The 26,374-nt window shown below is 36.4% G+C and overlaps 1 protein-coding gene across 5 annotated transcripts in view; it reads right to left on the reverse strand.

Moving 5' to 3' along the window:
- Positions 1-26,374, reverse strand: part of RAP1GDS1 (Rap1 GTPase-GDP dissociation stimulator 1) — a 177,548-nt gene that overhangs the window by 101,908 nt on the left and 49,266 nt on the right. For 3 of the 5 annotated variants that reach the window (XM_023252920.2, XM_023252919.2, XM_023252921.2), the window contains exons 3-4: positions 11,619-11,741; positions 1,989-2,114 (exon numbers count right to left, since the gene is read on the reverse strand). In XM_023252920.2, coding sequence (XP_023108688.1) covers positions 1,989-2,114; positions 11,619-11,741 — 249 coding nt within the window. Of the gene's footprint in view, positions 1-1,988; positions 2,115-11,556; positions 11,742-26,374 lie in introns of those variants that run through there. The other 2 variants (XM_019829186.3, XM_019829185.3) reach the window with 2 other exon arrangements.

Genomic DNA, 26,374 nt, shown 5'->3' on the forward strand with positions numbered 1-26,374 from the left:
TATGCATAAGATAGCATGGCACAATGAATACATTTTATCAGACAATTTACAGTAATAAATCACTCTTTATATTTATACATTTTTAAGACTATTAACTTCACTTTCCTTAAACAAGGTTTACAAGTATAAAAAACAGCCTATATTTGCTATGCTTAATTTTCCATTTAACTATCATTTACATTGAATTAAATGAAAATGAAGTGGTTATAAATATTTATAAGTAAATGAAACAAAAAAAATTAACTTCATAGCCTAAAGCACACCCACAGACTTTATACCTCATAAGAACAGAGCAAATGGACTTTACTTTCATCAGAATGATAATCTTATTAACTACACATTTACTACCCTAACTTCATGGTTCTTTAGAGTACACAGGAAATAAAATTACTGTGTGCCCATAAAAATAATAGCAGTATGAGATAAGAGATCACTATGAGTGTTTCTTCTATTGTGCCAAAACTAAGGGAAACTCCAGGACAAAAGTATTTAAAATAGAGAATTCCTATATTTAAATAATGCATAATTTAAGAATAACTAAACAGAGCAAGGGTTAAAGAATACTTGTGGCAGCCCTAAATTCTAGTAATATAACACAGAAGGATAAGAATAAACATAGTAATGATCAATGGTCACCAAATACATGCCATCAATCTTTGACTATTACTCTGTAGAGATCTTTTTAACTTTTATTCTTAACATTAATGATATAAAATATATCTAAATGGTTCACTCAATACTCAAAGCTAATACTGTAAGCTATGATGTTTAATAAAAATCCTAAATATAAAAAGGCAAAGTTACAAACATAAAGCACTAGAATTTTATAAATAAAGCTAATACCCTAGGATAAAAGACACTAGAAGGAAGGAACAGATAGATAAATTTATAATCAGTATTGGGGACTGGAAATTTTAAGTTAAAATTCATATTAAGACATCCACATCCTCACACATAATATATTATGTTCCAGAAAAAGTAAGGAAAGGAGAATAAGTTAGGCTAGCCTTACCACCAATGCTACAAAGAAATTAAAACTGAAAGTTACAGTTTCAGTCTTTTTTCTACTTTCTTTTATCATAAATAAATATGTTTATGACCTTATTTTCTATCTGGCTTACATGTCCAAGTCACTTTGTGAGGCATCGCCTATGATGAAAGGGTTATGTCTTTTGTGCATGAAATCACTGGGGAAAATAAACAGTAAAAGTTATCTTAGTTATATAAATAGAACTAAATTCCTAGGAGACTTTAAAGGTAAATGTTAAAATATGTGTTTCTGGCTCAGAAAATATAAATCTAAGGAAAATCCAGGATAAGGCAAATTTAACTGAATATACTCAAGATTTTTCTGTATTCTGTTTACATATTTGTGGAGAGGAGAAGTAGAAAATGTAAAATTTTTGCAACATATCCAAACCCAAGTTCTTGCTTTGTCTTTACCTGGCACAGTAGTGTATTACAGAAAGCGGTGAGGATGATAATGACATTATGACAAATAGGAATGGAGTCAATGCAGATGCAGTAGGCCAGTCTAGCTTTTGAGAAGACAATGGTTTTTATTAATGGTTTTATTGAATTACAAGTAATTAAAAATTTATTTGGACAGACTTAAATACTTTAAAAAACTGTGTTCATAAGCATTCTCATTCAGAGATATAACTGCAATAAAACCTAACTGAAAAGACAATATACATTTGTTCTAAAACGCTTCAAAAACCCCAATTTCTCAGAAATTGACTTACTTTCCTCTGAAAGTATTATTTGTGATAGCAGAGAAAAAGAATTCACTTCCTTAACTTCTTAGTTAAGAATCCTATGGCTCAAATTTCCACTGGTTCTGCTAAGCAAGCAGAGCTAAATCATCTGGCTCATGTTAGTGTCTTAGCCTAGAAAAGACAGTGCTAACACTAAAAGTGGAATTAGTCTGAAAACCATAATTCTTAAACAAAGGTTTTTAAGTGTATCATTGATATTTCAACACTTACGGCTATCGTAACATATGTTTCCTAGAGCCCTGCCCGTTTGAAGTAGCACTTCCTGGTCTTTGCTATTTAGCAGCTGCACCAGTGGTGAAATCAATCCAGCATCCACACATGGAATACGCATAAATTCTGAAAATAAGAGACATATGTAATTAAAAATCTAAAAATTCACAATTTACATATATCACGTCCCTTAATAAATACCTATGATTAAAATGTCTCAGATGGCTTACCATTTGAAGAGTACATTGTGTTCAAAAGCACCATTATAACCCTACTAAATACTTCATAGAATAAGTACACAAAATGAGTGGGCTCTTATTTTTATTGACAGTCTCTGCCACAACCAAAAAGACTTTTAATTAACTTTCATTATACCTAATTGATCACTATCTTCTTATAATTACAAATGTGCTTGGGATGCAATGTGTGATGATGGAAACATTGGCAATGCTCCTTCCATGAACCTGATAATTAACGTTCTACAGTTATAAACTAAGTTATCAAACTGTGCGAATTTTCACTATATGGTCTCTAAAAAAGACAAAATATGATTTTTTTTCAAAGGTTCAAGTGTCTCATTAAAAATAATAGGTCCTCTTCAATTGCTAAGATCTAGTGGAATCATCTATTCCTTATCTTCATTCCTACTCTTTATTTGTATGGATCATTAATATCTGCTGTTATACCCACACATTCATAGGTCTTAAGTACCAAATGCTAAGTTTTCTTATGCTTCCAACTCATTTTTCATTAGCTCTATAGTAAACCATTCTCAAATTTATTGTCTCCCAATAACAGCATCACAGTCATGATGATTAGACATAAGTTTTACGGTGTCTCATAATAGACTACTACATAATTAAAGGATAATAATGACATCTAATTAATAAAAGTTCTCCAAATAATCAGTATTTAGAACCATTATTTTGGACATCATGATTTGCTGTAAGGATGTACTGGTCAATGAAGTTAGTCAACATACATCTAATTCCTCTACCTATAACCCATCCTACTACATAAATAAATCACTATCTTTTCAGTATTACTTTCAAGGGGGCCCACTCCTTAGCTTGCTCCACAAACACCATCATAAGCAACCCTCCTTCTCTTTCTCTTCATTTTCAAATTCCTAGAGCACATCATATAGGGCTGTTATGTGAGCTGTTACCTCTGACACAACTTTTCCTGCTAAGATAGCTATGAGTCACAGAGGTATTCCTCTCTACTTAAACAAAGGATTGCATTTCTATTATATCTCTTACTTACTACTGTATTATTGAAAGATCTCTGTAATTTAAACTTCCAAGATTAAGAATACTTGTTACTTCTAAAGCTAACTTTTAAGTTTACTGTTAATTTTTTTTTTTTTAACTCCCTAACAGGAGTTTTCCCTATTGGGAAAACAAATCATGCTATATGTACTTCCAAGAATTCAATGACCATCTTCTATGGAAGATGACACATCAGTCTACTTGTCTACCTCTTAAGTTAATGGTCACACTTCAGGATCTTTATATATTTCAAATCTTAAAATAGCACGTCACCAACTCAAATTAATCAAATTAAATACACATATTCATGATCTCTTCTACCTTTTCCTATAACTAGTTTCCAACAGTGAGATCATTTTAATAACTACTAAAATAAGAAATTTAGGAACAGTCTGATTTGCACTCTTATGTCATAAATGGAATCTGTTGTTAGATTGTACTGGTTTGTTTGTTGCTATGCTTCACACAATGGCAACATTTATGAGCTACTATTTTTGCTTTGATACCCTAATTGTCTATATGATACCAACATATCTTTCAAAATTCTGATGGTACAATCAACAGCTTCAGTTATTCTTGAAATGATAGAGAATATGTAATTACAGGAAAATTGCAGATTCAAATAAAACTAAAGCTGTTCTGAACATTTTTTTTTAAATAGAAAAGCATATAAAGAACACCTTAAACACTCACCATGTTATAGGTCAATTAGGTTTCAATTTTTTTAAAAAGCACATTAAAGGGGCGCCTGGGTGGCTCAGTCGGTTGGGTGTCCGACTTTGGCTCAGGTCACGATCTCACAGTTTGTGAGTTCGAGCCCCGCATCAGGCTCTGTGCTGACACCTTGGAGCCTGGAGCCTGCTTCAGATTCTGTGTCTCCTTCTCTCTCTCTGCCCCTCCCCAACTTGTGCTCTGTCTCTCTATGTCTCTCAAAAAATAAATAAATGTAAAAAAAATTTTTTTTAAAGCACATTAAAAATAAAATAAAACTAGTACATTCCTTAGCTTTCAATATAAAGGCAATACTGCCAGTCCCTGAAAAGAGTAAACTCCCTTCTAAAACCTGCTTTTCAGCCAATTTGTTTTTTAACTGAGGAGTGCAGCCCTCCTTAGCTAGTTTTAAAGACATGAAGTTACATACTTTAGAAGGATATATGTAAAAATACCAGGAATCAATAAGGAATATGTTTAAGATCTTATATAATTAATACATATAATTATGTTATATATAATATATAATATAGTAGTATAATACATAATATAGTGTTATATATGAAATATATAATATTTATATATATAGTTATATATAATATGCATATATATGTGCATTATATATATTATATATATAATATATTATATATATATAATGTAGTTACATACTTTAGATGGATATATGTAAAAATACCAGGAATTAATAAGGAATATGTTTAAGATCTTATATAATTTATATAATTATGTTATTATATAATATATAATATAGTATTATAATATATAATATAGTGTTATATATGAAATATAGTATATAATAGTTATATATATATTGCATTATATAATGTAGTTACATACTTTAGATGGATATATATAAAAATATACCAGGACTTAATAAGGAATGTGTTTAAGATATTATATATATAACATAATTAAGATATTATATATGTAACATAATTATATGTTATGTATAATATTATATATATAATTGAATGAATGGCTGTGACAGTCATCCCTGTTCAAAGGGGTTCCCACTAGACACATCCCTAGTTCACACTGCTTGTGCCTGTTCCCTGATCATAGCTGGATGGACTCTGACTCCAGTCCAGACTATATACAAGCTGGCCTATCAGATATTCTAGTTCAAAAAATCTTCTAAATGGGGCACCTGGGTGGCTCAGGTGGTATAGCACCCGACTCTTGATCTCAGGGTTGTGAGTTCAAGTCCCATATTGGATATGGAGCCCACTTAAGAAAAAAACATCTACTAAACAGGATAATAGTGATGAATTAAAAAAAAAAAAAAAAAAAAAAGAAGAAGAAAGAAAAAAAAATCAGATCCTCTCTTGACAATTTTTACTCCAGGGGAGTGAAGGAAGGACTATCAGGGGAAAGCTGAAACTAAGATACATTCAGAATGACAGTGAGTGGAAAAACCAAAGTCTGTGGAAGCCATTATGTAATAGAAGGCAGAAACCATTGGGGTGCCTGGGTGGCTCAGTCAGTTAAGTGTCTGACTTCAGCTCAGGTCATGATCTCAGGATTTGTGGGTTCAAGTCCCACATCTGGGTCTGTGCTGACAGCTCAGAGCCTGGAGCCACTTCAGATTCTGCGTCTCCCTCTCTCTCTGCTCCTCCCTTGGTTGCACTCTCTCTCTCTCTCTCTCTCTCTCTCTCTCTCTCTCGAAAATTATAAACATTTAAAAAATTAAAAAAAAAAAGAAACCATTAAGTATTTGTATGCATATATGTGTGTCTATGCAAGATAAAATTCATTTTGCTTTTTGCATAATGTGTGGACTTCAATGCAGAAATTCAATATAGAGCTTTAAGGAATAGGCATTGTTCTATCTCAATACCAACCCAAATTTATTAACATAAAGTTGATTTCTTAAGAGTAGTTTTTTCCTTTGTAGCAAAACACTCAAATGCTTGATAGAATATCTCTATTTCTTTCTAAATCCAGTCTTCCTTTCTTTTTTGCCTTTACTTTCCCAAACCTACTTGAATTACATATCATTTAGCATCATCACAAAGTACAGTACTGTGACAAAACTATAAAATAAAAAATTTCTTTTTATAAAACCTGCTTTTTACATATCTATTTATCAAATATTAAAAGTCACTTTCAGCTGCCAGACAGAACCAAATCTATTTTATTAAAACTAAACTCTTTAAGCCAAATAAAAACAGAGTGCTAGAGTCTGCCTTAATGTTTGTTACACTAAACAATAAGTATATTCAGTTTGAATTTTCTCTAATAACCTCATAGCAATTATTAACTCTTAGCTTTTTACAGTTTTCTTCAGAAGAACAAGGAAAACTATGAGGAATAAATATATAAAAAGCTGTGACTTTTATATGCAGGTTGTCACATTTTTCATTTATACTTTGTATTGCCTTTTGTTAAAAAATCGCTACTAATTCTTACAAAATGACAGAGGTCAAACTTCCAAAACTACAATATCAAGGAATACTTAAAGCTACCTGACAACCTGGTGCGTTATTTTTGGTGGTGGGTATTAATTTTATCCAACAATTTTTCTAGAGCATACATATATTTAATACTAAAATAGACATATACTTGTTATAGAGTAGAGGGCAAAATTAAAACAAATTTACAAGGGAAAACACTAGACTTCCATGTTTCTGGCAGTGCCCTCTCTAGTCCATCCTAGGCGTACACTTTTATTCTTTTGTGGTTGGGAGCATTCAAGTGGAAAAGTTTGATAATGACTTTTATAATCTGATAAAGTACAGATGGGGGAAAAAAGCATAATGTTGATCCAAACTACTGATTCCATATTACGTTAGACTGTGATTTAGTTCTCAAGCTATAGAGGTATGAGAATCACTGGGGGACTTGTTAAACCAAATGGCTGGATCCCAGTCCTAGAGTCCCTGTTTCAATAGGTCTGAAGGAGAGGATCAAAGAATCTGCATCCTAATAAGTTCCTTGTGATTCTGATGCTGATGGTCCAAGACAGGGAAGGAGTGTTTTAGAGGACTAAAGGAACAGAAGCCAAGTGGTTGATCTTTTGTCTGCTTTTTTATACCCTTTAACTTCAGTTATCAGCTTAATCTTTCAGGTCATACACTGCTATCCCTGCATTAAAATCACTAGTAACTCTTCCACTGCTATCATAATATCTCATTTACTGAAGAGAAGTAAAGAAGAATAAAACAAGGTGAAGCATAAATTCCAAAGACTATCACATATATTTTTAAAAATTTTTTATTTTAAAGAGAGAGCACAGGGGCGCCTGGGTGGCGCAGTGGTTAAGCGTCCGACTTCAGCCAGGTCACGATCTCGCGGTCTGTGAGTTTGAGCCCCGCGTCAGGCTCTGGGCTGATGGCTCAGAGCCTGGAGCCTGTTTCCGATTCTGTGTCTCCCTCTCTCTCTGCCCCTCCCCTGTTCATGCTCTGTCTCTCTGTCCCAAAAATAAATAAACGTTGAAAAAAAAAAAATTTAAAAGAGAGAGCACATACATGTGGGGGAGAGGGGCAGAGGGAGAGAGAAAATCTTAAGCAGGCTCCATGCTCAGCACAGAGCCCAATGTGAAGCTTAGTCCTATGACCCTGGGATCATAACCTGAGCTGAAATCAAGAGTTGGATGTTTAATCGACTGAGCTACCAAGGTGCCCCACATAAGTGTCTGAATCTCAGCTTTACTACCTACTAGCTGTGTAAAGATAGGCAAGATATTTAGCCTGTTATCTCATGTGCAAAGTCCTATCTCATATGGGGTTGTTTTTAGAATTTGAAATAATGTACATAACTCCTGGCACAATGTAGGCATATTAATGGCACCTAGTCTTATGAAATTATTATTATATCTTGACAATACAACTCTGAAAAGGAGGAAACATTCATAGACACCTCCTATCTTGCTTATTATTTTTTTTTTTTTTGTCTCAAATCAGTCTTAAGTGTATTGCATAGGGGAATATTTTATTTAAAGGTATCAAAATCCTTTACTGTAATTTATGATCATGGCTATGCTCCCACATTAAACTTGCACATGAAACTTCTTGCTAATCCTCTCAAATTTCAACATTAGTATGCTAATTTTTGGGAGATTTTGTATGCACAAATTTAAACATAATTATATTTTAAGGTTAATCTGAATCTATGAAGTATATGCTAATATTTCTCCTCTGTAGTTACATAAAATGCACAGCAGAGTGGAGATGAAAAAAATCACCTTCCAATCTCTTTTTAACTCTGGTTCACAAAATCTTGTTTTCACCACCAAGTTTCTAAAAAGAAGAAATATAAGCCCAATTAATGTACTCTGTGGGTCATGTTGCATTTCTGAAGATATTATTTATTTTTTAAAAAGATTCTAATTTACTTTCTCAGCCAGTCACTTACAAAAACAATGTGGTGATTAAGCAAAAAATAACTATTTAACTGTATCCCACTTATTTTAACCAGTAGAGGTAAGTGATATGCCCTTAACAAGCCTCTGATTAAAAGTATAAATGTTATAAATTCTATTATGTCTTTAGAACATAGCTGTCATCTACTAAAGTATTACTAGAAGCAACCTGTAGCAGCAGAGTTATCATGAAACTGCGACAAAATATTATAATGACTGATATTAAGTAAGATCACAGAGGAATGGCAATCCACAAAAATTTACTATCCAAAATTTCTGAATCTATGCTAAAATTAGTATGGAAACTCATTCTTAAGAAAAAGGCTTTTGTGGATGGAGCTGGAGTGTATTATGCTAAGTGAAGTAAGTCAGAAAAAGGTAAGTACCATGTGATTTCACACATGTGTGAAATTTAAGAAACAGAAGAGATGAACACATAAAGGGGCAGGGGGAGGGAACGAGAGCGGGAAACAAACCAAGAGACTCTTAAAGATAGAAAACAAACTGAGGATTGATGGAGGGAGGTGGGTGTGGGATGGGCTAGATGGGTGATGGGTATTAAGGAGGGGACTTGTTATGATGAGCACTGGATGTTGTAAGTGATGAATCACTGAATTCTACTCTGGAAACCAATATGCACTATACGTCAACTAACTAGAATTTAAATAAAGATTTGAGAAGAAAAAAAGAGAAGAGACTTTGAGAAAATAACTGATTTCTGGAAATCTATACTGTAATTCTCATTAAGTTAAAAATAAACCATGTGATCTTAAGAATCAAGCTGTATTGGGGTGGCTAGGTGGCTCAGCTGATCAAGCATCTGACTTCAGCTCAGGTCATGATCTCACAGCTCGTGAGTTTGAGCCCCACGTCAGGGTCTGTGCTGAAAGCTCAGACCCTGGAGCCTGCTTCAGATTCTGTGTCTCCATCTCTCTCTGTCCCTCCCCCTCTCACACTGTCTCAAAAGTAAACATAAAAAAAATTTTTTTTCAGTTAAAAAAGAAATCAAGCTGTATTCCATCTAAGAAGATTCACATAGTGGTTGGTCTAGGTTAACAAACAACATCTGGAAGGGTTCCATTCTCAAACTAGATCTGCTTCTGGAGTTCTTTGTTGCCCCAAGGCAATCTATTCAGAGCAGTTCAAATCTGTTTGAAGTACACTGGATACTCCCAAACCACTAGGAATCTGAACATTTATGACCAGCTCAACTACAAAGCACAGCATAGTGATTATATATGTACAGGAGCTGAGACATGACATAAAACAATAGGTGGCCAGTTTTCAGCTAACGGCCAAAAAAAGATTTACCAATACAGAACCTCATTGGAATTTGAAAGACATTTTGAGAACTCCTAAACAAATGAAAAAATTTCATGGCAATTTTTTTGGTAACACACATGAACAAGTTGTTTCACTGGGCCCCACACAACACATACCACTACTTCACATGCCACCTGTTCTACTGATTATGTAAATGAAGCCAGAATTTTTAAAACTTCTTAAAAGTATAATATATGCAAATTACTAAAATAAAAGGCCTAAAAATAATACCAAATTTTGAAAATCCAGGCACACTAAAGACATGACATTAACTAAAGCCCTTATACTTAAAAATGGCTTTAAGAAGTCAGTGTTCTGGGGTGTCTGGGTGGCTCAGTCAGTTAAGCATCTGACTTTGGCTCAGGTCATGATCTCATGGTTCGTGGGTTCAAGCCCTGCGTCAGGCTCTGTGCTGACTTCTAGGAGCCTGGAGCCTGCTTCGGATTCTGTGTCTCCCCCTCTCTCTGCCCCTCCCCTGCTTGCACTCTGTCTCCCTCGTTCTCTCTCAGAAGTAAATAAACATTAAAAAAAATACATATTTATTTCTTTATTTTTAATTTTTTTTTAACGTTTATTTATTTTTGAGACAGAGAGAGACAGAGCATGAACAGGGGAGGGTCAGAGAGAGAGGGAGACACAGAATCTGAAACAGGCTCCAGGCTCTGAGCAGTCAGCACAGAGCCCGACGCGGGGCTCGAACTGATGGACAGTGAGATCGTGACCTGAGCCGGAGTTGGACGCTTAACCGACTGAGCCACCCAGGGGCCTCTAAAAAAAAATTTAAAAAGAAGTCATGTTTTTCTCAAACTGAATTAAAATCACATGCAAATATTTCTGCTAAAATACAATTCTTCCAAAGAATCTCTCACTGGACATAAACCACATCTAATAGGATGGATTAGATATCATATAATCTAAGTCTTGCTGTCATTGTTGTTTTTCCATAGTATTCTTATGTGGAAACTTAAGAAATAGATGTGTCCTGGGGTGCCTGAGTGGCTCAATTGGTTGAGTGACCAGCTTCTGTTCAAGTCATGATCTCATGGTTCATGAGTTCCAGCCCTGCACTGGGCTCCCTGTTGTCAGCACAGAGCCCACTTCAGATCCTCTGTTCCTCTTTCTCTCATCCCCTTCCCTGCCTGCACTATAAAAAATAAACAAATACTAAAAAAGAAAGAAAGATGTCCTACATAGGTGAGTGCAGAAAAGAGAACATATATTCCAACTGCACTGTTGCAGTTAAGAGCCAAGTGCCAATATTGGTAGGATAGGCTTAGACTAATAAAAAATAAAAAAATAAAAAATAAAAAAAAAAAGGAAGTTTATCTGGGTATAATACACACCAACATATAATACACTGAAAAAGGTAAGCTCTCCTGTGACAATTAAGATCAATGACTCAGGGGTGCCTGCGTGGCTCAGTCGGTTAAGCATCCGACTTCGGCTCAGGTCATGATCTCACAGTCCATGAGTTCGAGTCCTGCGTCCGGCTCTGTGCTGACAGCTTGGAGCCTAGAGCCTGCTTCAGATTCTGTGTCTCCCTCTCTCTGACCCTCCCTGTTCATGCTCTGTCTCTGTCTCAAAAATAAATAAACATTAAAAAAAATTAAAAAAAAAAAAAAAAAGAGATGAATGACTCAGTGGCAAGCTCAAGAATCCTATTACCAAAGTAATAAATGACACGGTACAGCAGGGACTAGCAGTACTTCCCTTTAATTCTACCCTGAAGGAACAGAATAGTAAATGGGAAATGTATGAATAGAATGACTATAACTATAGTCATTTTAAACAATTATATGGGAAAAAAAAGTCAAAGAAAAGAGAAATAGAAAGAAATGGACAATGTCTAATCTACAAAATTAAAACATAAATTAATAAAACATACTGACAAGTGAGGTGTAAAACTGAAGATGTTCCCAGCAGAAAAGTTCTTGAGGAAAACCTCACCATTTTTGGCTACTTCTGCTATGATGTTAGCTACTTTGGCTGTGCAGGAAGACTGTGGAATCAAAAGACTTGCAAACAGCTGAAGTATTCCACTTCCTTGGATTTTTTCACTTGTTTCCATATCTGAAAGAGATACAAAGGGCTTTAAGGAAAATCTTCAACACTAATACCGACATTATCTACAATGAAGTCTTCCAAGAATTTTCACCGTCCATAACAAAAATTACTTCAGTATATGTTCAAGTGTATATATATTTATACAAAAGAAATATAATTTTCAGTTCAAAAAGCTGCTTTTATTTTGTTTTTGTTTGCACAAAATACTTTATAATACAATGTTTTGTCTACCTAAAGTCATATTATAAAGGAATCCTTTCTGAATATACACCACTGGCATACCAAATCTGCTTTTCAATGTTAGTTCCAACCTGGTCTATTTGGACTAGCAAGGCCTTTTTTCTACTTCCCTTCTGAAGTCTTAAGAGCATATCTTTATCTATATAATTTCTATGGTTTCCTACAATGCTATAGCAATTTTTTAATGACAATTAAATGAGCCAATCATTCACCTTATGTCATTTTGTATGGAATCCTATAGAGGAGACCATATAGTTCCAATACTATGTTTTTCATATAACTCATTCAAATAACTGCTCATGAAGAAGAGAATGAGCAGCAATAAGGCCATGGTATTCAGAACTCTATTTGTTGATATAGAAATTCAAGAATTCCCTTTCTCCCTTCTCTTCTTTGTTAAAATACAAGTAGCCTTTCTATGAAACCACACTACTTCACTTTTTCTTAACATGTCACTGAAAGCATGACCTATTAAAAGACAGAACCTGGAATGAAGGAACTAAAGAAAAACTCAAGGAAACAAAACTTAAAATCATTATTTGGTTCTGATCAAGGAAGCGGAATGGCATGTGTTTAAAGACAGAGAATTAAAAAGCTCTTTAAAACGTTCAATTTAAATTTAGTCCTCTGTATCCTTTATATCCTTAAAAAAAAAAAAAAGGTAGACTTCTCATTATCTTTAGCCAGACTACTATTGACATTGTAACTACACTCCTTTTAAATGTTTGTACAAATAAGAGAGAACTCTAAAGATTTCTTGTTAAGTAAATGGCAGCTGATATGATCAGTAGGAAATAGGAAAATCATTTCTTCAAGTTTATTTATTTTGAGAGAGTCTGTATGCAAATGCTCACAAGTAAGCAAGGGGCAGAGAGGAAGAGAGAGAGAGGGGGGGAGAGAGAGAGAGAGAGAGAGAGAGAGAGAGAGAGAGAGAGAGAGAGAGAGAGGGAGGGAGGGAGGGAGGGGGAAAGAAAGAATCCCAAGCAGGTTCTGTGCCATCACCACACAGCCCGATGTGGGGCTCAATCTCAAGAACCATAAGATCGTGACCTGAGCCTAAAGCAAGAGCTGGACACTTAACTGAGCCATCCAAATGCCCCAGAAAATCATTTTTAATAGAATAATCTGAGAGTCTACAAAAAAAATAATGTATTTCTTTATGGTAAGTGCTGACTGTTTAGTATAGTGTTTTTCAAATTGTGGATCCCAATGCCCATTAGGAACTCTGGCTTGGTGAACAAGAACCAGTATTTTCTTAAAAAGAGAAACAAAAGGGGAGCCTGGTTGGCTCAGTAGGTTAAGCATCCGACCAGCTAAGGTCATGATCTCATGGTTTGTGGGTTTGAGCCCTGCATCAGGTTCTGTGCTGACAGCTTGGAGCCTGAAGCTTGCTTTAGATTCTGTGTCTCCCTCTCTCTCTGCCCTTTCCCAGCTCATTCTCTCTCTCTCTCTCAAAGATAAATACTTGGGGCACCTGGGTGGCTCAGTCAGTTGAGCGTCCAACTTCGGCTCAGGTCATGATCTCCCAGTTTGTGGGTTCGAGCCCCGCATCAGGCTCTGTGCTGACTGCTTGCTCAGAGCCTGGAGCCTGCCTCAGATTCTGTGTCTCCTTCTCTCCTTCCCCTCCCCCGCTCACGCTTTGTCTCACTCTGTTTCTCAAAAACAAATGTAAAAAAAAAAATTTTTTTTAAACCATACTTTAAAAAAAGAGAGAAACAAAAATAATACCTGCAACAACAACAAAAGAACAGAAAAAAATTTTGCCCATAGTGAGGTAAAAAAGTGAAACTTTGGTTTGAACCATGTGTATGCATGCAGACACACGTGTAATTGTACGTGTATGCCTGCTCTCTGCAAAATGCATTTCTAATTATAGGTTCTGGTCAAAAAAGTTAAAAACCACTATTCTGTGCACTCTTTGACTACAGCGGATTCTGAGCTAAAGAACCTTAACATTCTCCTAACATCATCAGGAGAACTGTGAAATGGTTGAAGAAAAGGAGAACTATATGGAAAATTGTACTTCCATGGATTTATTATCTTAAAAAAAGTTATGCACAATTGGTTACATGTGTGTGTGTATTCACCTATGATATCAGTACTACAGATCAAGTAACCAAGGTTATTCAATGTTGAAACTCCACCCATGCATTTCCTGTTGCTACCATAAACCCAGTACATTTTCACACATCTGATACTATTTTAGCTTCTTATATTTTATATACTACAATAAAAAGGATATTGTGGGGATACCTTAAAACAACCTCAGTTCTTAAGTGAAGAAACAGAGCCCTGAAAGATGAAGTAAAACTTGTCTAAAGCCACTAATCATAAAGCATAAACAGCAACTTCAGATGCTGACACTAACAAATCAACATGTGTCTTATCTGGCATCCACTGATATGTTTTTCTTAAAGAACACTTACTTGAGCATGAATAGAGGAAACCTGTTCTTTTGTGTGCAGTTTCTTACTAAGTTTCTTATAATTCAGATTATTACAAACATAAACTACCCATGATGGGACTTAAACACAGAAGCTGCCCTTTGAGCAAGAATATTTATAAAATACAATGTGATGTTTTGCTTTTATTTTGTTTCTTGGACTAAAAAATAAGTTTTTAAGGTACTACCTGAAAATTGGACACCAAATTTCCACTAACTGATTTTTTTCCCCAAGAAGCCAAAAAGAACTGAACTCAATTTGCCATATTAAAATCCTCCCTTTTCTGACCATTGTTACCAGAAGATGTACATCCCCAGAATGCTGGGACACGATGCCCCAGGGGTCTTGTCCCACCATCTGCTGGTGCTGGGATGACAGCAAGAGTCTGGCATAAGGCGTGAATCACAATTAGATGTGACGCTGAGGCATTTGTGTGTGTGGAGGCGAGCAGTTAAGTGCAAATCACTCATACGTGTCTCATTTTAACCTTAACTGAAAGAATGGCTTAACATCAGAGCTGAACTATCAGGGGCAAAAATGAAAACAAAACAATACAAAACTCTTACACTCTGATGAGACTTGCCACAGATTACAATCCAAGGAATTGGGAAAATAGTTTGCACTAAAACGAATGAGGATTTGGGAATAGTATTTTTTTAATGCTATTGTCAGAGAAATAAAAGGGAAAATGTAATCTGGTTTTTTTCACATAAATCTGATTTACAGTTTAGAAAAATCTTACAGGAATTCTATTAACCTGCTAGCATAGGATTTCTATGTAAGTTTCGATTTTAAATTAAACAGCTGGGAATTATCTTCTTTCCTTAGGCATAAAAACATAAAGAACCAAATACTGCTTACCACTAAAATGCCACTGTAGAGTAAATAATTACAAAGTTTGAGCCTCATTCCATATATACTTTCTGCACTGGCCATCTACTGTATCTCAAAATGTATATTTATCTGTGAATGAAAAGATGTTCTCAGATATCTGTGAGTACTCTTGAAATAATTTTAAAAGAACATTAAGAAATAGTCGGCAGTTAGTGTTTGCAATCCAAATGATTGGCTACCTGTAAAGAAATCATGCACTGTGATCATGAGTCTGAAAAAAAAAAAAGAAAAAAAAAAGAAAAAAAAAAAGAAAGGTAGACTTTGCATTATCTTTAGCCAGACTACTACTGACATTTTAACTACACTCCTGGTAAATGTTTGTGGGAATCAATTCAACATCTTCCCCCCACCTCCCGCCCCCTTCACATTTAGGTGTGGTCATAAAAATGCTTGACTATGCCGACAAATTATAGGCAGCTGGCAGTCCTTGAAGTTTGAAGGACCCATATATGAAGGACAATTGCTACTTTAAGTAATATCTGGGGGGAGCTACTGCAAGAATCACATCCATCACAGTAGCCTTTGCAGTTAGGCAAGCACTCATTCTGTTCCTGCAGTCCTATGTCCACACTCCACATGACCTCCTGATGGCAAGGAGGCAACTTAGTTATGAAACTGCCAGTGATAGAAAGAACAAGAAAAGCAGGCAACTGGATTAGAGAAACTTGAAAGAAGAATAAATCAAGGAGCCAGACTACATTGCGAATAACACACAATGCCTTAGAGGAGAAGTTAAAGAACTACCTGTAGAACTTCTCAAGGCCAATAACCTGGTAGAAGAGTAGGTGGAATGAGAAGGAACTCATAATTCCTTCTACAAAGTCCAAAATTCCCAACAAAGGTACAAAGTAAATACGTTAAAGTAACTGGGTTTACAGTTAAACACCAAGAGGGGGTGTTCAGGTATGTTACTGAGATAAGCTGAATTTATGGTGTTATGTCAGCAGATAGACTACATGAGAATAAATTAATGGCATGCATCTGATAACCAATTTATAGTAAACTCCAAGTTAGAAAAACAAAAATAATGACTGTTATTAGTATGACTCTATAGGATTAAAAATGTACCTAGATTAGATTAAAAGTATTGATTTAGAGTAATAAAAAAAAATGTGTGAAATTTTACTTAGAATTATGGGAAGAATAAAGAACTGGTATCTTTATATTACATGTCCAAGGGACCTTTATGACTATGAAGAAAAGATTCAGATTTGGGATTGACTGCAAGGACCAAGAATAGGACTCATGACCCAAAGGGCCAGGGAACTCAAAGTTCCCTGAGGAACTATGTATTTCTCAAGGGGTAGATTTTTAGAATAAGGTGTAACAAGAGACCTGGCCGTGTGCCTAGGCCATCTGACCCAAATGCAAGGCGTCACTGATTATTACCACATAGACAAGTCCCAAATCTTCTCTTCTTTTATCCAACTGAAAACAAAGCATTTGCACTTGGATATGCCATAAATACCTCAAATTTAACATTTCCAAAATTAAATTTACCCTTTTCCCCTTAGATTCATACTAGTCTCTATCTCAGTGAATGGCAGGAAACCCATCTAAGCCAGAAGCTCTTAAATGATTGTAAGTTTGTCTCTTTTACTAAATGCCTTCCTATCACCTACATTTAATCAAAAACACAGGCTCCACAGATTCCATCTCACCAGCATCTTTTGCATCTATCCTTTGTACATCCATGTTACTTCAGGTTCTCAGTTCTGACCTTTATTAAATCCAACAGCCTCCTCAAGAGTCTCCTTAACTCCAGCTCCCATCCTCCCCCATCTGTCATCTACAATGACACCAAAATAAACTTCAGGAAATGTAAATTTCATGTCACTCCTCTACTGAAATCTTTAAATGATCCACCATAACATTTAATGAAATAGTCAAGCACATCTGTCATATTTCCCAACCGGTCTCCCAACTCTTGCATTGACATCCTACACGCTAGTCACACTAAATTACTTGTAGTAAAACAAATTAACCTTATTTTATACCTCCCTACTGCACATGTTTCCTCTCTGAAATGCCACCCCACCATTTTAGGTTATTCCTACTCAGACTCAGTGTTTTCATTTAAAGATGCCTGACTGAAAGTCCATCAATCTTTCTAGTCATATCTGACCAGCATAACAGCTACTTTAAATTTGTATTGAGAGCATTTTTTAAATTTCAAAGCAATTTCAAAGATATTCTCTCATCATTTTTAAAACAGTCATGTAGAACTGCATTATAGGTTATGTTTTTCTAATATTACAAGTAAGGCCACATAAGATTATATTGGAAAAGAAAAAAGAAACCAGTTTCTCTGATTCCCAGTCCCCTACTCTTCCTACCACAACTCATTCAGATATGTGGTGATAACAATACTTTGACTAGATTTACCAGTTATTATGTGAGAAATATTTTAAAAATTTGTTAATGTTTATTTTTGAGAGACAGAGACAGAGAGGGGGAGGGGCAGAGAGAGAGGGAGAGAGTGAGAGTGAATGAGTACATGAACGGGGGAGGGGCAGAGAGGGAGGCACAGAATCCAAAGCAGGCTCCAGGCTTCACCCTGTCAGCACAGAGCCCGACACGAGGCTCGAACTCATGAACCATGAGATCATGACCTGAGTTGAAGTTGGACGCTTAACTGACTGAGCCACCTGGGCACCCCAAGAAATATTTTTTATTTGACATATTTTGCAGTAGTAAGAACTGAAGTAATAAAAGGATATACAATATTTTGAGATAAACTGAGGCAGTAATTGAAGGAAAGAATGGGAACTAAGTATAGAGAAAGCAAAGCAGGTTTAAAACCAATTTAAAACATGTAAGAGGAATGTATGCTGGCTTCAGAAGATTAAAGTAAGAGCCTGACAAGTAAGAAATTAATGTTCCTAAAAGAAAATGGAAATATATGAAGTGGGGAGTGGGGAATGAATAAAACAGTTTCTTTCACTGGTGAGAATCTTTTTTCTCCAGTAAGGATTTTAAGCAAATAAAAGGACCATGAGATGCGAGAAAATGTATGCAGTCATGAAAAGAAAGAGGGCAGAACAAAGACCCATTTACACAATGACTCACCATCAGAAACAGGTCTTACTAAAAGAGTAAGTTGTGACAGTCATTTTATAAAATTACAACAAATGATTCCGAAAGTCTTGCAGTCATTTCAACTCCAGGGATAATGTAAGCTGTGGGAGTGGGAGAAGTCATGTGTTTGGAAATCTCTGCAAGAAAAAGCCAGGATATCTACTAGTTGGATTACTTTAACATTACCACTAACTAGGTCATAAAACAGTTGCTAAGAAATTAAGAGTTCTGTGGCTAAAAAATAAAAGAAAGATATTTACTGAGAAAGTAAACACCAGGAGGAAGTGTTTTCATGATTGCAATAAAAGCAGAGTATATAACTAGAATTGTTCACTTAAAAGCTGAAAGTACTGAAAATATGGTTCCTATAGTAAATATGGATTTCTTCATTGCAAATTAAGAGTATGAGGTTATAGTAAAACACAGTGCAGCAATATTTTCAGTAAATAACACATCTCCACTCTAAGTCAAATACTTTAGGTGAAAACATAAAGAAAGCTAGAGATTTGACATCTGTAGGATTCAGGATTCTTTAAAGTCCTTAATTTGTTAATGTTTACTGTAAGCATATAACAGGAGTATACATTCTTTCTCAAATAAACAAGTCATTTCTTTCTTTTTTTTCTTTTTTTTTAAATTACCTGCTTTTGGACGAATGTCTTCCATTTTATTTTTCAACGTTTATTTATTTTTGGGACAGAGAGAGACAGAGCATGAACGGGGGAGGGGCAGAGAGAGAGGGAGACACAGAGTCGGAAACAGGCTCCAGGCTCTGAGCCATCAGCCTAGAGCCTGACGCGGGGCTCGAACTCATGGACCGCAAGATCGTGACCTGGCTGAAGTCGGACGCTTAACCGACTGCGCCACCCAGGCGCCCCAAACAAGTCATTTCTTAATGGAGCATCATTAAAAAAAAAAAAAAAAAAGTGACCCAAGAAATGCACTTAAGGAAATAATACTTAATGCAAACAAGTCAACTTGAAGCAAACAAGTCAACATGATGTAAAATTTACTCCACTTTTTCAGGAAAACAAACAGCAAAAAAGTATATAGAAAAGGAAAAAAAGGAGTCACTTAAAATTGACATTACTGTAACCTTGGACGAAGGAGATAGAGCTGAATGGCTCACATTATCATCTTTAATTAAGATTTAATTAAGAAATATCCAACAATAGATACTACCATTGTGGTCTAGCCATCCAAAAGAACATTATGTAATCATTAAAAACATCATTTAAAAATATCTGACATCATAAGCAGATGCTCAAAAATAAGTTTTTAGGGACGCCTTGGTGGCTCAGTCAGTTAAGCATTTGACTTCAGCTCAGGTCTTGATCTCGCGTCTCGTGAGTTTGATTGAGCCCCACGTCAGGCTCTGTGCTGACAGCTCAGAGCCTGGAGCCTGCTTCGGATTCTGTGCCTCCCTCTCTCTCTGCCCCTCCCCTGCTCACACTCTGTCTCCCTCTCTCTCTCAAAAATAAATAAACAACAACAACAACAAAAAATTTTTTTTAAAGTAAGCTATGTTTATGTGGAATGATTTCAAATTTTATAAAATAAAAAAATTACAATAAAAACATTTTCTGTATTTTCAAGTTCTATACCATATGCTGGCATTATTTTATAAACAGAAAATCTATTTTAAATCTGTACATATCAGGACATACTGTAAGTAACAGAAACTACTACATACTCCAATTTATGCTCCAACAGAGGAATGTACTACCCTACAATTTGCACCATTGTAAAATGTGAAAGTATAGTGAGCTTCACGAATGGTTTCCTGCTCCTGCTGCATTCCTCTGAGCTCTCCTCAACTCTCTTCTTCTGTGTGTTGACATTATCAGACTAGCCCATATCATGGAGGAAAAATGGTTGTACCAGTTCCAGGTCTTATTGAAGAGCAACACAGAAGTCTTCTCTCCCCATACCGCTCCTCCTTGCCTCAAAAAACAAAACAAAACAAACCCCAAAAGTACCATGGTTCACCCAAACTGAACCGATCTGAATTAGTTATTTTGGCCAGATCCATGCCATGCCATGCCATGCCATGTATTGATTAGTTTAGGCCTGAACCAATTTCAGCAAATAGCCCCTATAATCTTGGGAGTTAAATTTCATGGCTTCCCCAAGGAGGAGAGCTGTGTAATGAGAAAAAGAGGGGGAGATGGGGAGAAGATTTTATGTCACAGTAAAGAAAAAGGGGAAATGAAGAGACACAGGGCATAAATGAAACAAAGAACTGACCAAGATTTGTAGTGATTTACTACTGCTCTATTAGAAAGAAGAAACAAACCCAAATAAAATTATGTTAGTTTAGGTAAAGTTGAAAAGTTTTTAAAGTTTTGTGGAAGGAAATTATCATTTTCTTTCAAGTATAGTCCTAGAGAATAGGAACTAAGTTATCAAGCAAAGCTCAAGATACAGGGTTCCAGTTATGGAATGAGTAAGTCACTGGAATAAGATACAGCATAAGGAATACAGTCAATGATATTATAATAGCCATGTAACAGGACAGATGGTAGCTACACTTTTGGTGAGCACAACATAACGTATAAACCTGTCAAATCACTAGGCTGTATACCTGAAACTAATGTAACATTGTGTCAGCTATACTCAAAATAAAAGTGAGGGCGCCTGGGTGGCTCAGTCAGTTAAGCATCTGACTTCAGCTCAGGTCAAGATCTCTCGCTTTGTGAGTTTGAGGCTGGCATCATGTTAGCTTGAGCCCTGCTGCAGGTGAGCTGGTGCATGCTTTGGGTGAGTCCCTCTTCTCTCTCTCTCTCACTCCCTCTTTCTGCCCCTTGCTCACTTGTGCCCTCTTTCTCTCAAAACAAAACAAAACAAAACAAAACAAAATTGAGTGAATGAAAAGTTGAGAATAAGAAAGCAAAAGAGAGGGGCGCCTGGGTGGCTCAGTCGGTTGGGCGGCCAACTTCGGCTCAGGTCATGATCTCGCGGTCCGTGAGTTCGAGCCCCGCGTCGGGCTCTGTGCTGACAGCTCAGAGCCTGGAGCCTGTTTCGGATTCTGTGTCTCCTTCTCTCTGACCCTACCCCATTCATGCTCTGTCTCTCTCTATCTTAAAAATAAATAAACGTTAAAAAAAAATTTTAAGAAAGCAAAAGAGAAGATATTACTAATCAAGAAAAAAATTTGATGTTAATTTCACAAAGATTAAAACCACTTCGGAACAGATGACCTAATGTTGAAATGATAAATAATCAATTTTATGTAAACTTTTGGTAGAAGTTTTTAGTTATTAGGGGGAATGAGTGACTAGGCTATATGCTGTGACACAGGAATAGTTGACTACAATATATTTTAAGTAAATTCTTTATTTTAAAAAGTGTGTGTTAGGGAGACTGGAGAATGAAGTTCTATGAATGGAAGAAATACCAAGCCAAAGCACTTCAAGAAAAATAACAAAAAAGACTGTCAGTTGAAACAATAATTGCTGGGGCACCTGGGTGGCTCAGTCAGTTAAGCATCCGACTTTGGCTTAGGTCACGATCTCGCGGTTCATGGGTTCAAGCCCCATGTCGGGCTCTGTGCTGACAGCTCAGAGCCTGGAGCCTGCTTCAGATTCTGTGTCTCCCTCCCTCTCTGTCCCTCCCCTGCTCATACTCTGTCTTTGTCTCTCTCAAAGATAAATAGACGTTAAAAAACAAACAAACAGTAATTGTTACAGAATAAGTCATGAGAGACTTTCAGAGACCATAAATGATTTTATATTTGTTGAGAGACATCAAGAACAAGGGTAAAGAACAATTGGCAAAATACTGATAATCCTATTCAAAATATGTGTAGCACTACAAGTACACTGAATCATTTTGAAAAGAGGTGAATCAAGTAAACTTTTCCAAGTAAATGTTTCCAATATACTCTGGCTACAGTAGGAACAAAAAACCCCAACACTAAACTCCGAAAAGAGAAACAGACTTCAGACTACCATAACCTACCAAAATTGGGGGTAAGTTATGCGTTGAAATTACTGCTGATAAAATAGTAACTAAATAGCTCTTAAAATACACACGAGACTGAAAAGCTATCAGTAAACCAACAGACATTACACATCATTAAATGAAAGCTGTGAGGAAACATGTGCCATGTTACTTGAGAAACTTCTTTCCTTTCCTTAAAGAAACCTATAAGCTTAATGAAGGAGCAGGATATCACCATTACAAATGTGTAAGTTACATTATTAACATTTGTAAGTCTTCCTCACCACTCTAAAGAAAATTACTAGATTCATGCACTGGCTTAGCTTTAAATACTTAGTAAATACTTACCCTGTGCTAGGCAAATGGCTAACAAGACATATAGTCTATACCTTGCCCTCAAAGAGTATAAAAGCAGTTATATGATTTTGATAAAAATCCCACAGCAGACTTAATGTACAGAGGGACCAAACTCAGTGTAGACTTCCATTTGCCTACTCTTCATAATATTTGATGATTATCCATCATTTTAGAACCTCATTTCCTGCAGAGAATTACCATTTTCTGTACCCTACTCCTTTATTAAGTCCATACTGAAATGGAAGGTATTACAGACCAAGCTAGACTAGGCAGAATATTTACTCAAGGTGGTTAGAATCAGGGTTCAAGAATACAGTAGATTTCACAGTGGAAGTAACAGAACATATCAGGAGGTCAGTTATCATCACTAGGATCTTCACCATCCATTTCCCTCTCCTTACCCACATACAACTTTTGTAGCCACTTAAGTTTCCATGATAGCTTAGAGCATAAAGACACTAGTTTGGTTTACAGAACCTTGCAGATGTCAGAACACTCTTCCAAGTACAATATTTCAAAATGGTCTTCTACCTCAGCCCTATGCTCAAAAACAGCTCCAACTCTTCATTATCTACCACACTTACTCTCCCAGTCCTATCACCATAGCAACCAATTGCCCTATGACAGTAAAAGCAAGACTGGCAAAGTAACCTTGGCCCCAATTTGGAGATGTTTGTGCTCTAAAAACTTACAATGCACTTTGCAAACTGTGGGAAATGGTAATATGTAGCACCCTAAAATGAGTGCTGGAAGTTTTCCAACTTGGTCCTGGATTTACCAGGTATCATGGCACCGGAATAACTGACTAGGTCTCTGTAACACTGAAGACAAATATCAAACTGTAAAAATCCTACAAACCAACAGGGAAAGGTCCAGGCAAAATGTTCTAAGAGAGAAAGCAGGGCATCACAGGGTAGCCTACCTAAATGATAAGAGAAAAAAGTGTGATGGGGGTTTGTTAACAGTGCCTAACCCAGAACAAAAGGGGAAACATTAGTCAAAGAAGAATTCACTCTGCTAAGCAGAGACTGACAAAAGATCATAAATGAGAAAATGGATCGCAATATCCCAAGCTATATAGACAGAACACGGTAACAGGGAAAAGAATAATTGTGAGATGGCCAGTTAAAGAACTTTCCCATCCCTAAACTTCTTCAGACCTCATCTGAACCTTTCCTCACTGTGTCCTTTGGATCCCTTGACTATTGTGTACAAACACCAGTCCCTCTCAGAACTCTACCTCCCCACCTTCACTGCAGCTGGAATCCCTCTCTAGGGATTTCCTGTGAAGTGCTCTCAAGCAGATCTCAACTCTCTTCTCTTCCCCTTCTACCACAAGACTCAGAGCTTGGAGCTTGAGCTGGCATTTTCTGAGCTCAAAAATATCATTTCTAAACCATTAGTCCTCTGGCTTCACTCAAAAACAATTTCTCTTTTCAACCCCTACCATCCAGTAAGATTGTGCAATTCTCATCACTAATATCCTAACCCTCAAGTACACTGGATCCTTCTCTTAGGTTCTCTCTCCCCTCCAATTCCTGCCATCATTCTGAACAACTGTGAATCTACACAGGGAGGTTAATAACTTGGCCTCACATTCCCTGTCTTTAATAAATGGCCTAATTCTCCACTGCTCTGTAACAATCCATCACACAGTAACACCCAGAGCCCTCGCCCCTTCATCCTGGAGAGTTGTTCCACAGTTGAAAGCTAGTTGAAAGCTTAAGTTGGAAATTACTTTGTATTACAGTCTGCTATTTTATCATGTATTTTATTTCCTTATTAGGAAGCATATATTTTTTAATCTCCCTGAAACCTCTATTCATTCAACTCCTCCTTTCTTTTCCCAATCTATCAGTCCTTTCCATGACTGACTTCATCCCTACCTACTCTGAATAAAATGATCAATGATTTCAGCAATTCTAGTATTACCTCAGTTCCCTAAAACCCTACCTAGCTATTTAACCTTGCCATCCAGTCCCTGACACTGGATGAATCCAGCCATATGCTTCTTCCCGCTCTCCAATTTTAAAATATGTTATTAAATATGATAACTAGTACCACAACAAATTCACATTTTACAATCTTAACTGGACCCTCAACATTGTTCAGCAATCCTTTTATTTATCCCTAGTTATTTCCCTTCCACATTTCCTAAGCCAATAATTCTAAACATCTACTATTCTATACATATGCCATATTCTCCATCATCGTCAGCAAATAACTTTTCCTAATAATTCAGAGTGTAAATATTTTGTTCCTTCACAGTTAAACTTACCTATCATATTACCTATCCTTAATTCCTGCCTCTGAGAAAAAATGTCCTCCTCCTCTTTCTTCTCCTTGCCTATCCCCCAACCCTTTTTTCAAACTGTTACCACAATCTTTTCAAAACACAAATCTGGGGGCGCCTGGGTGGCGCAGTCGGTTAAGCGTCCGACTTCAACCAGGTCACGATCTCGCGGTCCGTGAGTTCGAGCCCCGCGTCGGGCTCTGGGCTGATGGCTCAGAGCCTGGAGCCTGTTTCCGATTCTGTGTCTCCCTCTCTCTCTGCCCCTCCCCCGTTCATGCTCTGTCTCTCTCTGTCCCAAAAATAAAATAAACGTTGAAAAAAAAAATTAAAAAAAAAAAAACAAAAACACAAATCTGATGTTTATTTGCTTGTGCTGGTTCCCTTAGGATGGTGCTATAGATTGAATGTTTGTGTCCCCCTCCTCCACCCCACCATTCAGATGTTGAAACCTAACCCCAGGGATGCCATTAGGAGGTGGGGCCTTTTGGGACATGACTATATCATAAGGGGAGTTCTCATGAATGAAATTTGTGACCTTACAAAAGAGACCCCAGAGAGATGCCTGGCTGCTTCTACTATGTGAGGTTCCAGCAAAAAGCTGTCTGAATCAAGAAGCAGGTCTCACCAGACACTGAGTCCACCAGTGTCTTGATTTGGACTTCCCAACCTCCAGAAATGTGAGAAATGCAACCTGGTCTTGGGTATTTTGTTATAGCAACCCAAGCAGACAAAGACACATGTCATAAAAGTCCTTTCATAATTTGAACCCTTTACTCCCTTTTCCATTTATCATCTCTTGCCCCTTCCCTGAATGTACTTTTTTTTTTTTTTCTGGCCATACCAAACTTTTCAGTGTCTAATTGAACTATATTTTTTCTTATCATTACTACAACTTTGTGTATATTGTTTCCTCTGCTTGGGATGTTCTTCTCATAATCCTTAAGCCCTCACCAGTACCTGGGTAAGTGTGCTGTATTTTCAAAATCCAGCACTATGATCCTTCTTATCAAACTCACACCTCTCCTCCAATACTCACACACAATGTTGTAATTGTTCCCAAGTAGTTAGCATCTATTTGATAGTTGAAGACTTGGGAGTAGATCTGAGATCATTTAAAAAAAAATTAATTTTTATAGAGTTCCTACTATGTTGGGAATAGGAGACAAACAGGAAATGGCATATCCTCACATAAAGCTGTCTAATAAGAGAAAGAGAGGGGCTAATAAATTATCATGATTCAATGTGACTAATACCACAATGAGGTTATGTAAAACAGATATAGTGGGAAGCAATCACAGTTCCATAAAGATCATGGAAATTTTCCATAAGAAGGTAACATTTGAGCTGAGTTTTGAAGGATAATAAAGTATTGTAAGCAGAAAAGGAGAAAA

Source organism: Felis catus, chromosome B1 (assembly GCF_018350175.1).
Source record: "Felis catus isolate Fca126 chromosome B1, F.catus_Fca126_mat1.0, whole genome shotgun sequence".
Classification (NCBI taxonomy): Eukaryota; Metazoa; Chordata; class Mammalia; order Carnivora; family Felidae; genus Felis; species Felis catus.